This window comes from Poecilia latipinna, unplaced genomic scaffold, assembly GCF_001443285.1.
Source record: "Poecilia latipinna isolate Pla-1442-1.1 unplaced genomic scaffold, P_latipinna-1.0 Scaffold299, whole genome shotgun sequence".
Taxonomy (NCBI): domain Eukaryota; kingdom Metazoa; phylum Chordata; class Actinopteri; order Cyprinodontiformes; family Poeciliidae; genus Poecilia; species Poecilia latipinna.
Window position 1 is genome coordinate 49,260 of NW_015112915.1, and position 15,192 is coordinate 64,451.

Below are 15,192 nucleotides of genomic sequence, written 5' to 3' on the forward strand. Positions count from 1 at the left end.
ATTCTGTTTCAATTCTATACCCGGCTTTGCTAAAATCTACTAAAAGTGAAATGTACATAAATGTGATTTGTGACTCAAGCCTTATGCCAGTAATAAGGTGTTAAAAAAACTTAAAAAATAGTAACTAGTTACATTTACTTGAGCCACTTTTTTTTTTTTTAAAGTACTTTTAGGAGTAGCTTTACACTTACACCGTTTCTGACTGCTGACCTTACTGAGAAGTTTGGTCAAGTAAAGATACAGTAAATACTTTACAGTGTTCTGCCAAATATACATTACTTACTGTAAGTATTCAAGTTTTGTGTTGAAAATTTGATTTGGGAAAGTGTTTTTTCTGCCTGAATTTGTACATTTGTAAATATGTTATGTATTTGTATTCATTTTTAATTTTAATCTTTAAAATACCAGAATTTGCACATAACTTTATATTTCTCTGTCTGATAACATCATTTTTAAGTGATTAAATTAGATGTTATGATCAGATGTTCAGTACTTCAGTAACCTTTTTATCAAGTATTTAGAGTAATTTCCTGTTGAAGTAGTCCAATTATTACTTGAGTATAATTGTTGACTGCTCTGCGTGCCTCTGTATATTGTATTACAACAAATTTAAATGCTTTACTTTAAAAAAAAAAAAAAGGGTTTTTGTGGCCTTTAGTCATCAGTAACTTGACAGGAAAAAATGGAAAACTGCAGTAAGTGGCTCAGGGCCAGGAACTGAACTAAGCTTCACCTCTGTATAAGTTTCACCTGTAGCCGGGCCACAAAAAGTGGTTTCACTGAACCACAAACCAAGAGTGAAAGACAGGATTTCACTGGTATTTAATAAGGGAAAAAAGACAACAAAAAAAGGGAAAGAAATTCTGCTACGATATGTAAAGTTTTGAACATATTAATCGATGTGTTTCCAGTTGGCTCAGATGGTTTGAATTAAGATATAATTCAAACCATATATATATATATATATATATATATATATATATATATATATATATATATATATATATATATATATATATATTTCGCGCGAGCCTTGAATGAGCGCTGTCCAAGGTGCTGCAGCACCGCACGTCCCCTCCCTTTCTCTCCCTTTTCCTCGCACACACACATTTTCTCTCCCTGAAAACCACGTGACCCACCCCTCTGCCGAGTCTGCCGCGAGAGCATCATCAGACTGCACCTTTTCCTCCTCAGGAGAACGGAGGAGAGAGCGACCCAGTCAGACAGACGGAGAGAGAGAGAGAGAGAGAGAGAGAGAGAGAGAGAGAGAGAGAGAGAGAGAGAGCGGGAAGCAATAACACCTTGTCATCTTCAGTCCGAGCCTGTAATAGTTGTGTTCCTGTCTGGTCGTTTCCCTTTTTCCTCTCTTCTCGTGTCGCGGATTCAAAATCCACCTCAAATGGGAAGGGAGATCGATGCGTCGCGCGCGGCACTGTTGCCACGGAACCACAGGAAGCGCGTGAGGTAAGCAAGGATCCTTTGAACAAAAGCGGTTCTGTGGCTTTTATTCACAGACGAAACGCGCTCCCACGTTCTAGTTGGCGCAATAAACATCTGCTTTTGTTTGTTCATAATGGGAAAAAGGAACGAAAGTAGGAGATAATGTAGTAGTTAGCAGCTAATAGGGCGCAGGTGACGATGAAGCTGAGCAACTGCCACAGGGAGTGAAAGGGGGAAAAAAATGGAGAAGAGGTATGGGTGCAAATCGAGAATCGATAATTCAACCGCATTCATTCACCCCGTCTATCAATACCTGTGATGTCTCCGCTTTCTTTTGCTTTTTTCAACACGGTGTGAAGCCTCCTGTTAGTGTAGTGAGCGGTTATATTCGCAGACAGTGCGGGTTGTGTCCCCCTTTTTTTTGGTTTGAAGGCGTTCAGACGTTAGAAACGGGGATTTTGGAGCGTAATTCGATTTGAGTCATCCACCGCAGTAGCAGCGGTGGCGGGAGCTGCTCCCGCTCTTTGTGATGGGGCTAACTGGAAACCAAGAAGGTGCAGTGAAACAGCTTCTTACCGTAAAAACATTTTCTCCCTTAAAAATAACAACAAAAATGGAGTCAAGAAGTCGTTCAATAAAGACAGTATTTAGGAAAATATTAAGTGTTTGAGGGATATATTTGTGACTTGAAGCTAAGTTGCAGGTATGCCGCCTAAAAAACCTCCTGCGGCATTATGAGTCTCCGTTATGGAGATGCTCTTGGTGTGTGTGAGTTAAAGTCAAGCTTTTATTACTTATATTAATCCCGATGTGTTTACAGATTGATCAAATGTGACCGGGCTAGCGGTGCGCTCAAAATCCATGAGAAAGTGTAATTTGAGAATAACAGGCTCAGCTTGCTTGCGTGTGTATGTATGTGTGTGTTTTGTATGGATGTGTGTTGACCCTGGTTGATTGTGCCGTCTCTGTTCTCTCTGTAGGTCGCTGGAGAGAGTGATGACGATGGCACACACTCACATACACACACATATTTGCCCACACACGCTTTAAGTCTTGCCCCTCAAAGACAAGGAAGGGGAGAGGGGGAGAAAATACTGCTATGACGGTGTCATTTCTCACCATTACCAGTGTGTGAGCTGCACACAAGCACACTTGCACTCCGTGGGGAGTTGCCTGCATGGGGGATAAGACCCTATCTAGGGCACAAAGATGGAGTTTGCATCCTGTTTGTCCCACATCTAACACACAAACATACTCACACACACACCTGGAGTCTCATGACTGAAATAAGGAATGAAGAGGAGACGCTGAACATCGAAAAGACAAGACAAACACCAGGCCAAGGCATCAGAAGATGTTCAAAGGGTGTTAAGAGAACAGAGGGTGCTGCCGTCTGACCCTTCCCTCCCTCTCTGGAGGTCCATTGTAGCTGAGCTCTCTTTGGTTAAAAGCATTACCAAGACAGCAGGGTGGACAGGTGACAGTGTTCTACGAAGTGCCCTGCAGTTGTCACCATGAGCTGTAGGCTAGAGGGAACACCCCAGCTCTAGCCTCTATTTAATTTTGTGTGTGTGTGTGAGTGTGAGAGCGAGTGTGTGCATGAGTGTAATGGCGGTTTGCGTTTGGGCGGCAGCCCCCCTGCTCTTTCTGGGGCTGTGCCTGTGCAGCGTAGGGGGCCAGGCCCAAGGGGAGGTCCTGGAGTTTGGGGGCGTGTCCAGCCAGTGGGGGCGGTTTCCGGTGTGGAACGCCTGCTGCGAGAGCGTGCTGAGTTTCAGCCTGCGGACTCAGAGCCAGGAGGGCCTGCTGCTCTACCTGGATGACGAGGGCTTCTGCGACTTCCTGGAGTTGCTGCTTCTCCACGGGCACCTGCGCCTACGCTTCTCCATCTTTTGTGCTGAGCCAGCTGAGCTGCAGTCAGGCGTGGCGGTGAGTGATGGGCGGTGGCATGCGGTGCGTGTCAAGCGGGACTGGAGGAACACCTCGTTGGAGGTGGATGGGCGACTGGAGGGATGGGCAGAAGTGACGACTAAGAGAAGAGACATGACAGTATTCAGTCACACATACATGGGCGGGTTGTCAGCAGATCTCCACTCCTCGCCGCAACGCCTCACCTCACCCTCAGTGCGGGAGCACCCCGCCTTTCGTGGCTGGATCACGGCAGTGAGCATCAACGGCTCGCTGGTGGCGCTGGACAGCTCAGAGGGCGTCACGGTAACAACTGGCTGCGGGCCGGACCTCCAGTGCCAGAACGGAGGGGTGTGCAGCGTGGTCAACGACCAGGCCGTCTGCAACTGCTCCGACACCGGCTACCAAGGCAATGACTGCAGCGAAGGTAAGGCCTGAAACCATGCTGACCCTTCATATACATCCCATCCTTTACATATACTGACACACAGACATACAGATTTATCTTAAACCATATCTGCAAATTTAACCTGGAAATTCCTTACCCTAGCTTCCTTAAAAGAGCATATCATTCACACCTTCACAGTTCTCCATGGCTGGCATCTATAGACCAGCAGCCTTCACAAAAAGTGCTAGGCCTGCATACTGATTATGCTTTATATTGATTTCTTGCCTGCAAACGACTCCCAGCCTACAACGTTCACCCAAACTCAGATATAAGGCTCCTGCTAGGAAGGGCAATCAGTTTAGCGAGGCCTGAACCGAGATGGTGGGAACAGCTGTTAAGTGTCGCAGTAACACGGTAAAGCCTTTGAGTCAGCAGACTGAATACAGATTCCTGAAACCCAATGAAAGGTCTCTCCTGGCTGGCCGGCTTTGAAGGCCTACAATGGTGTATTTGGCAGAATGCAGTACCCATATAGATCCACTATAGATGGGGTAGCTGGATGGTGTTGAGAAACTCTAATTGGAACCGTGCTAAGAGGCTGGAAATCACCGGTTGTTACATGGCTGACACCTGACTGCCTGTGTTAATGGATTTGGATTGATTTTAGATGGCCTTCAGAGCTACTATGCATAGGGTGTTGAAATGATGTGTGTAGAATCTATCACTTGCCATTAATTTTAACAGCCTGCAGCCTTTTGAGATGCTCTGTTTGCGTCTGTGTGATTTGGTATAGTGTGTGTTAATGTGACAGCACTCCTATAGAAGACAGAAACAGTGTAGGACGCACTTCATGAATGAATAACTGCTCAAAAAGGAACAATATGCTTTAATATTTAAACACCACAGAAACACCCTCATTTAATTCTGCCAAACAAGCATTTGGTCAATATGAGCGCCAATAGGCAGGCCATTGTAATTATGGCCATTACAAAAGCAAAACAGTTGCTTAATGAACTCAGCTACCTTGTTATGGCCCTCAGTGCAAATGCTTTCATTGCCACCCCGCTAAAGATGTGTGTGTTGTCAGATCTGCTTGACTTCATTGAAAACAAATCTGCATACTTGATCAATAGCTCTAGAAACTGCTGTAAACCAAAGATACCTTCCAGCTTTGGCCAAGCCATTGATTTTTTTTTTTTTTTACTCCCTAGAATTTAATGATACAAATGCATCTGCCAAAAATGGTCGGGTTGCCTTGCAGTTTCTCCATCAGGAAATAAAAAAAAAGACCTTATAGCACCGCTGTCAGCATCACACACATCTCTTTAGCCACCCACCGCATCACACCTTCTCATTTAGTGGACCGTGGGATGGCCTGGGTTGCCATGGAGACAGGACTAATAAGGAGACCTCATGCCAGGAGTGTCTCTTCATCATATTTCTTTCATTTCCCCCTTCGGCGTTAGCCTCCCTTTTTCCTTGGTACCTGCAGGCTATGCCCGGCTACCGGTGACGTCAGCCGTAATTTTCCCCATCCAAATCTGCATTATCTGAACTTCTTTGTGTGCAGCCTGTGCGGTTAATGTGGGAAGCATCAAGCTTTACCAAGCAGCTTTAAAGGTAAATTTGCTGCTGCTTTGTGTTCACACGTGTGGAAATAATTAATCCACTGGGGGAGAATTAATAAAACCACGCTCCAACAATTAGTCAATTAGTTGTAGAAAATGAATCATAAAGTAGCTCAATTGTGAACTCTCAGGTAAAAAAAGAAACACTCTCATTATTTACAGATTCAAGAATCCTAAATGTTTGCTTTTGATGCCTTTTTACTGTCATATATGATAAATTATCAAGGGATGCACAGTTTTATGGTTTTCTTTGCCTATTCTGATTTTGACCAACGTTTAAATGTCAAGGACTAATAACACATAAAACAGAAAAAATTACTGCCAATTCCTTTATAAAAGTAGTTGTTTTAAATCCAACAGATAATTAAGAAATTACACGATAATCCCTATTTACGCATCAAACTGTTTGGCCCAGATCTTTATCTGGTTATTATTCTCTAAGGTGCATGGTGCTGGGTGACAAAACTGGGAGAAGTCTGAGTTTTGATGCATTTGATGAATAGGAAAAAAAATCTGATTTTCCATATTTGATCACTGCTGATCTTGGAAAAATCGTCCAATTCCAATCCCCAGATGACTGATTCTTGCATCTCTAGAGATACCCCAAAACATCATCTGACAAATAATCTGTACATTATTTGATTACAAAATAAGCAGAGTATTTAGCTGCTGTTGCTTTTAAAAGATGCATACCTTTTCTCTCATTCAATTAATTTAAAATCCTTTATTTTCACTAGGTAAAATGAAGCAAAAGCAATTATCAAAATCTTTCAATGTAATGTAGAAGCTCAAGTAGTGATAAAACAGAATATTGATTCATTATTAATAAAATAATTCCTGCAATAAGTGTTTGCAATCAAAGCACTTAGGCTTTCTTAAATACAGGAAGTGACAAGTTAAGCTGTGCAAAGGCTCCCTGCTGCACTGAAAATTACTCTTTATGTGATCCAAGCCAGTCTAATCCAGTCTGCTGTTTTGCTTCTTCTCAGCGACACACTCATACCTCCACCAACATATGCAGCCCAAATGTACAAACACATGTAGACACACATTGTGAGATATGCAGCCTCCAGGACCACCATTATTCACACCACCGCTGATGTACCTGACAGCAGGGCAAGCTCTATGAGCCAAATAGGAGATGCATACATTTTACATAAAAGCTCTCTGCAGAAGCATTGCCTACATTGCGCTGGCACTTGTCACTCAACAAGAGACTGCTCGAATCTATGAAGTGGAAGATATATATTCCTAGAAATGGGCTCACATATTAGCTGCGAGTGTTGTGGATAACACCTGGCACACAGATTGTTTTCCCCTCTTGGCAGTAGATCTTCTCCTTAAATGGGTCCACGGGTTGAGCAATAGTGTGTTTGACATTGGGGAAAATCATATAGCTTTACAAGAGAAAAATGATACTTATGCTGCCTCTTGAATAAAATTACAGAGCTGGATAAAGTATAAGAGGCTATTATTTGTGGGCTGAGTAACAGGGTCTCTATTTTTTTTTTTTTTTGCCCCGTGCCATTTCCATTTCTCGTGTTTGCATATTTGAGATTAAAGGGACAGTTCAGTATAAATGAGATTCTGTAAAATGCTCAGTAGCAGTTATTAATCTACATCTTCATTTTGTATAAATAGTTTCTTCCGGAGGCTAAAGATAACAGCTAGTGAGAAAGTGAACTTTGCCAACAACTTGGAAGCAAATGTACTTAAGTAGCTCTAAATTGTTTCATGCAGCAGCATTTTGAGTATTTGGATGAAAAAAAAAAAAGAAATTGTGAAAATGTAACAGACAAGAGACAAACAACTTAGGAGGTAAGAATATCGCAACTGGCTAAATGTTAGCAGCTAACAATGCTAAAATAAGCATCTTATTGTGCTGAAGAGCTTTTACACTGTCCAGTTAGTGTGGACTGCACTGGATAATTAAAAATTAAATGTTATTTTTCATTTGTTAATCTTAAACCACGTTTGAAGTGTTTAGCTTCCAGAGCGAAGATGTGGTGCTTTATTTTCTTTAAATAACATTAAATTTAGCTTTGCTTTATCTTTTCCAATTGGCACCTAAATTAAAGACTATTTTGCTGTTTTGATGAGTTTAGACTGTTATATGATCTCTAAATGTTAATAATTTCAATATTTAGGTTGGATTAGACTGTAATTCTTGAATAGATGATTATTATATTTTTTTAAAACACTGTTTAGGATTTCTGAAGCTTTTATGTGTGAAACACAAAATGGGAGCATTTTTAACGCTTTCTTTGCATTAAAACCTCCTAAGAATTAGACAAGTATAAAATGTGCAAAAATGGATTTGTCAGACCTTTAATTTACTGACAACAGAAGTGAAAGCCTTTGCTTGAATTGTAGTAAAGAAAGGAATCGTCTTCTGGTTTTCCCAGAATTGTTGCTAACCTTGTCTAATTCTTGTCTCATCTCGTGCTACTCGTAACGTTTTAGCAGAACCAAGCTTAAAAACTACAGAACTATCCCTTTAAGGCGCAATTTCTGTTTCAGAAAGATGGTAGAAAAAAAGACAATTGACAGTTTGGAAACAGTAATTCAAGTCCCTGTTTTGAAAGTACAGTAACTTGTGAACTTTAGCCCAGTAAACGCAGTCAGCGTGCTATTGAACTGAAAGTGTTTCTGAGCAATTTTGCAAGAAGATAAACCAGGGTGCAGTACTCTTTAGAGTGTTTCCAGTTCTTCTCCCATACCCATTTGATTCATGTTTCTCATTTTCTTTAAATAGTTTAGAGATACAGATAGCTCAGAGAGGAGAATTTAGCAGATGATGTATTTTTGTGGATGAATTAGATTGTGCTTTAAAGTGCTTTTTATGGTCTGAAGTGTTTTTACATCTGGTCCTCCATATACTGCAGTTCATTTTGGTCTGACAAAGATACTGCCTCGGTGTTATGCCTCCAACCGCAGTTTGTGCAGGCTGCAGCTAATATTTATGCCACTACCAGGGAGTAGCCTTAATCAACTTAGAGTATGTCTGCAGTAAGAACGGGCCGGTACGAAGTTACCAGGAGTAAACATATCATATATCATGATTTATCTAAAACAAAAAGCACCTACAGTTCCTGCAGCTGCTCTAATAATATAACATTGATTAATGTGAAAATGTTTTCTAAGAACCCTATTTATAACCATGTTTATATATGAATGTGAATAAATGACTGCTAAAATTTAGTTGTTGGATCAAGTGGTCATCACACAGAATATATCCTTTTTTGCCAAATGATAAGTTAGTAAGTTGACATCAGGCAGTTAATCTGTTGAGTCTGCTGCAGCTTTAGTCTTAAAACAGCTTTACTATAATGATATTAATGTATGGAGCTCCTTTAGTTTCATTACTGTCTGTGTTTTTCATGGCAGTGAATATTTCCAAACAGGCGAATTTGTATTTTTGTAAACAAAAGAAAAGTGTAGAGCCATGTAACAGGAAGCTGGCTAGCAGTGGGCAGGTGGGGGAAGAGATAACGTTGTGCTACTCTATACTCTGGTCATTCCTGTTGATTTGGTGTCACATTAAAAGAAGTTCAAATCATAGCAGAATTTATTACCTCAGTCTACCTTAATACTGGTGACTCTTAGCTCAGAGGTATTTTAGATGCACTTATTAAAAGACCTAAGAAACTTATTTCCTGATTTCTCTTTGCACTGAGAGCTTGACTTCATGATTAATTTGGCTAAGAATTATCTGACTGCTTGGAGCCACTAGTACATTTGAAAACCAAAAACAAATGCTAAGCAGAAGACTGTCGATTCCTCACTCTTGATCCCAATACACATGCACTATTCAGAACAGGAGAGAGTACATAGAAGAAAAGGCAAGACTTCCACTTTATTTCCTTTACCTTTGGACCCACATTATGGGTTTTACTCCAGGAAACATGACAAACCAGAAAGCAGTTTTACAGCAGCTCTAATTTTAAATAATAAAGGGAACATTTTTAATTTGGAGTTGCAGTAATGACTCGACTGGAGCCTATTTTTGCTTATACTCAGTTAAATTTGAGTGTATTTGTTATTTGAAGTATTCAGGCTTTTTATTTCTTTAATACATAAATAATAATGATTCCATTCTATTTATTTTTGATATGCTTCAGGTAGCATGTTAATCTTGGGGTAAATTCAGTTTGTTGGTGTTCGAAGAATTCCATAAGTTTGTTGGAACAAAATAAACTAAATTGAAGTAAAACAGCTATTTATTTTTGGTCTAAATTAGTCATTTAGATTAATTCAGATTCAGCGATTAGTCCAAAAAGGAATTTGGTGGTGGCAGCCCTAGTTTGAGCAGATCCGTGCCTAAATTTAATCCCTGTCTGACGCATTTTTCCCTGCAGTGAGAGCAGAATGAACCTGGCTTGTTAAGCCTGGCCTGGCTTGCATTGTCCTTGAGGGCCAACCACTGTTAGCATGCTAATGGCTCCACCTGTTTCTGCCATGCTACTAGCGCAAGGGCAGAGGCAAGGAAACACTCTTCTGACCACGCAAATCAAAACACACGCACACACTTTCACACATGTACACGCACACACTAAAAAACATTGACACGCACAGTCAGACCCAGCACTGAATCATGCATGCCCCTTGTCCTTTTTTGCACTGCTAATCCATCCCTACATGTTTTCCCTGCTATTTCACGTCATTATTACTGCCATAGTCAATGTTGCTGTGTTTGCGTGAAAGACGGCGAGAGTGTGAGAGGGAATGTGTGTGATTGGGTTTGTGGGTATGCGTGTGTGTATGTGTGTGTGTTGCATGCTATCTGTCGGGGTGCTCTGGGGAGAGGAAGCAGCTACAAGGTAAGTTGTGGGGTAAACGGCTCTTGAATCCAAATCAACAGGTAGGAATGTATATTGATGCCAACACCCCTCTCCTCTCTTACTTCCACCCTCTCTTCCTACAAAATGTGGGTGCTTGTGTGTGCTGTTAAGACAAGATCTAAGGAAAGTTGTGCATTTCTTTAACCTGGCTGCGTGAATATACGTCTAAGCAAACCTCAGTTTTGGCTACCAGTGCAGCATGGTATCCATCGTGACGTTTGTGTTGACTTTGCATGCACGATGCAACGGTAACCCCTGGACGGGTGTGCATGTACAGTAAGTAGCCATGGTGACCCTTGGGCTGAGCATGCATGTTAATGAATGTCTGTCTCTCTCTCTCTTCGCCTGGCCGCCACGCCCTTCCAGAGCACAGCTACACTCCAGGTACGTCACATTATCTATCTATCTATCTATCTATCTATCTATCTATCTATCTATCTATCTATCTATCTATCTATCTATCTATCTATTGCACCAATTTCCTTCATGTCTTTTCTAATCTTCTCTTTCTGCCTTTTGTTCCTCATAACATCTTCTACTGTCTATACAGTAGCACTAAATAGCCAGGGTAGAAGTTAGCCAACTTGAGTATATTCTGGGTCTTGTGTTGTTATGTACAGTAAAGGTTCTTTGCTGTCATCTGGTAAGTACTACATCTTTTGTTGCAATCATCTGAAGCGGCACTCGCCTCAAGGTTACATAGACATAGATAGATAAATACTGCGCCGTGTACGACCCAGTTCATGGCTGTGTGCAAACGTCTTTGTACGTACCTGTACTGTGCGTAGGATAAGTAAGTGCGTTCAGAATGGTTTTATTCTTATAATTTAGATGACTCATATTTATATATATATATATATATATATCTATATGCACACACACGCAGGGAAGTAGCCTCCTCCAGCATGCCACTGACAAACTCCTGCACCATTAAAACACATCTATGCATAAGCACTCACACACTTCATGGTCCTTTGCTGTGCTGACTGTGCTCTTGTTTTCCTTCAAGGTCTGGCACACCTGATGATTGGCGACCAAGGTATGGCCTCTTCTTACCTCACTTCCTGTTGTCCTCTGCTCTTCCATCACCCCCAACCTTCTCCTCCTCCTCCTACTTCTCCACCTCACACCCCTACACTCAAAACTCCTTGTATCCCTCCTCCATCTCATCAACACCCGGTGCGGATGGAAGTTGTTTCTCTAGGCACAGAACTCAGGTCAGTCCTTCATGAGATTCTGAATAATTTTATTAAAAGAGGTAGCTTTAATTAGAGATGTTTTTAACCTCTTGACCTGAGAGCAACTTTCGCTATATATATGTATATATATATGGGGAAACACATATATACATATATATTCTAGCTGCTTTGCTGGAATTAACTCCAGGTCATGGCAATGGAGCAAAAGGACATGTGACCCACTGACCCATGGATGGCGGATGGTTTGAATTGGTTTTTCCTCTTCATTTCAGTTTCCCTTCTCCGTATGTTGGAGTCTGATTGTAGCCATGTAGTGTGTGTGCGTGTGTGCATAATGCTTATACACATGTGCATGCATGCCTCAACATAAATCAATGGCAGTTCTCGCTGCTCTCCCCCATCGTGCATCAGCTTCAAGCATGTCTCTTTTTATGCCACCACTGGTGCTCAAACGGGCTCCTGATCATACGCCGGCGAGCGCATGTGATCCCGAACAGCTGTTTGCTGCAGTGTTTGTAAAAAGCAATGCTGTTATACCCCGCAGCCAGCCTCTATGTAGTCCATTGTTTTTGAAAGTAGCCCAAAAACAAGAGCCGCAACTGGTCTGCTTTTAGAAAAGAAAAAAAAAATGTTTCTCGATAACCAGAACTCACAGTGCCACCCTTTTTTTGTTCTTTCCCTCTCTGTTCCTGCCCTCTTTCTCACTGTTTGGAACTCTGATTTTAGGAAAACTCAGAGGTACACCCATGATTTACTTATGTGTTTGGCTACTGGGTTGTTATGGATGGTGAAGACGTTGCTGAATGTGTTGACAAGCTCTTGACTGCACACTAAATGTGGAGCTTCTCAGCAACAGATTTTCTATATTTGAGATAGAATTGGAATGTGACATTTTTGACAAGGTAAGGTGTTGTGGCATGTAAGTGCAAGCGTGTGTGTGTGTGTGCCTGCATGAGTGCAAATGAATAGAAGCTCCAGCCTACTGTGCTTTTGAAAATCTGAAGGTAGGTGCCGCTTGATCATATGGCTCTGCATGACGCTGATGAATACACTGATTGGTGCACATGAAGACAAGCCTGACCGTGACAGGCTATTGTGCTCTCTGATTGGGCAAAAGTAGACATAGTGATGGCTACGCCCCATAGTGAGAAGTTGTGTTTTTTTCTCAATGTGCTTTTTAATAGAAAAAGATTTGTTTAAGATGGCTGCTAGTTGCATCTTGATGCAAGGTCAAACAAGCTCCATCATGGGAGTTATCTCTAACTAGACTTGTATCATTGTTTTTGTTTTTTTTTTTTTGCTCTGTTCTGGTAAATGAAGGCCTTTGCAAAGGTATTTATACCCCTTGAACATTTCCACATTTGGTCCTGTTACAGCCACAAACTTCTATTTATTTAATTAGGATTCATTAGACTAACACAAGCTAGTGCATAGCTGTGAAGTGGAAGAAAAAAGACCAATGTTTCCCCTTTTTTTTATAAAGAAAGCACAAAAATAGAGAATCGCATATTTCTTAAACTCAAGCAGACTGGATTGGGAGCATCTGTTAACATAGATTATATTTTTGCTGCAGATTCTTAATTGGATTTAGTCTGAGCTTTGACTAGGCCATTCTAACACATTAATATGCTTGAGTATAAAACTATTACATTGCAGCTCTGACTGTATGTTTAGGGTGAATCTCTGGCCTCAAGAGGTTTTCTTGTTTTGTATTTAGCTCCATCCATCTTCCTATTACCATGCCAATAAAGAAAAGCCTCTCCACAGCCTGATGCTGCCACAACCATTTTTCACTTTTGGTTTGGTGCATTCAAAGTCCTGGCCTTCTTGGTTTTCTTTTTTGCACTCATCTGTAACAGGACAAATCTGAAATTAACTGTAGATCTCTGCAGCTCTTCCAGAGTTACCTATTATAAACACTCCTCTGGTCTGGCCTGTGACTTTAGGTGCATGGTATTTTTTATTTATTAATTTTTTTGTAGGTTTGAAGTTTTCATCTTCAGATGATGGATTGAACACAGCTTTGTTTCTGCTATGTTCCTTGGTCTTTTTGATGCTGTTTGTTCTCTAACAAACCTCACAAAACAACTGCATTTATATTTAGGATAAACTCACAAATTATGCACTACTTTTACATAAAATCCCCCTAAAATACATTAATATTTGCAGTTGTAATTTGACGAAAGGTTGGAAATTTCCAGGGGTGCAAATACTTTTACAAGCCAGTGTAAATAAGCTCATAATTCCAGATTCTGCCTCAAAATGTCTGCTGTGATTCATCCAGGTGGCACGGAAATTTTAATTGCTTGATCTGGCTTATGCTCAGCATTTTAAATCACCTGCTTAGGTACTGACAGGTATTAACATATGTTTGCAGCGTTATTACACAATGTATTCTGTGTATCTGTTTGCCGGTGCCCCTCACTATGAGGTGTGTTTGGATGCTGATAGGCTAAAAGTATAGCTGTTTTTTTTTTCAACCTTTGAAGTTTCTGTACACATGAAAAAGAAGGCGTGTGTTTTTGTGTGAGTGTGTTTTTTTGTTCTGCATACTGAGATGTAAAGGCTGTCAAATGGTGCAGACGGAGCCTAGCTTAGGTTAGTTCAGCGTAAAGAGGCTTTTTGAGGAGACCGCAAAGCTGAAATGAGTTTCTTTGAGGGGGTGGATGGGGTGTGCAGTCTTGAAAAGATATACAGCGTGTGTGTGTGTGTGCGTGTGTTTGCGCATGTGCGTGTGTGGGCATTAGAAATTGAGAAAAAAGAGACAGCGCCTCTGAGAGACGACCTAAAGAAATGAATGATAGAGGGAGGGGGAGAGGGAAAGAGCGAGAGATAAAGTGAGTCGTCTTCTTGCTCCTGTGATGTAGAGCAACTGGCTGTATCTGCAAAGCGGCAGCGACGGACCCGCCTGCCCTCCTGGTCCAGTCATTCTCCAAGGGACATCGGCCCTGATGGGGATCCGCGGACCTTTCCCCTCCTCTACAACACACAGCTATCATTCTCTCTGGCAATGATACCCACAGATCACTAATCACTTTGAGTGGGTGAAACGCAACCAATTGTGGAAGGAAGGAAGGAAGACAGAAAAGAGGCAGCCAAATTGGATTTTCATAAGTATTGAGCAGCCAAAGGAAGAAGGGGGAAATGGATTTTTTTTTCAAAGTATTGAGCAGCAATAATCTGGATGGAAAATGTGCTTAAAGCCAAGTAGCAGATTTAGCCTTTTATTCTTTTCTCTTTGCTCGGCCAAGAGGTGCGCTGGAAGAATGAGAGATTGCAGATTTTGAGTAGTTGGTTTATTGTTCACCCACCAGTCACTTTATTAGGTACACCTTGCTGATCCGTGTTCATTTTAAAAGCACTTTTTAATATAGTTTTTGTCAGACTCTTGACTGAAGTGTGTTATGGCTTTAATCATAATTTATTTTTGATTACAATTTTAGATTTGACCAAATTTGAGCTGCCAAACATTTTTCATAAGTGGGGAAAATTATTTTCTGTACATCCAGGTTAAATATTTATGGAATGGATATATACAAAAATTGCACACAACCAACCTTATATCTGACAGGATTTAATACCCTCCATATTTGTCTCATCTTGAATCGGTCAGGAAAATATCAATGATTTCTGTTTGAGCTTTAGTTTTCATTTCCTTGGTCTTTACCAAAACTAGGACAAAACAATGTTCATCAACAAAATCAGTACTTGTTAGTACCAGATTGGGCTCCCTTTTTACCTTCAGAATTGCCTCAGCTCTTCATGGCATACATTCAACTTGGTGTCAGAAA

At 41.0% G+C, this 15,192-nt stretch overlaps 1 protein-coding gene across 9 annotated transcripts in view; it reads left to right on the forward strand.

Moving 5' to 3' along the window:
• Positions 1-1,151: 1,151 nt before the first annotated feature.
• The window catches only part of nrxn1a (neurexin 1a), an 80,995-nt gene continuing 66,954 nt past the window's right edge, over positions 1,152-15,192 (forward strand). For 4 of the 9 annotated variants that reach the window (XM_015034442.1, XM_015034450.1, XM_015034447.1 and 1 more), the window contains exons 1-5: positions 1,153-1,464; positions 2,421-3,772; positions 10,569-10,586; positions 11,212-11,241; positions 12,128-12,139. In XM_015034442.1, the coding sequence (XP_014889928.1) occupies positions 3,040-3,772; positions 10,569-10,586; positions 11,212-11,241; positions 12,128-12,139 (793 nt within the window). In that variant the 5' untranslated portion in view covers positions 1,153-1,464; positions 2,421-3,039. Of the gene's footprint in view, positions 1,465-2,420; positions 3,773-10,568; positions 10,587-11,211; positions 11,242-12,127; positions 12,140-15,192 lie in introns of all 9 variants that reach the window. The other 5 variants (XM_015034451.1, XM_015034443.1, XM_015034444.1 and 2 more) reach the window with 5 other exon arrangements.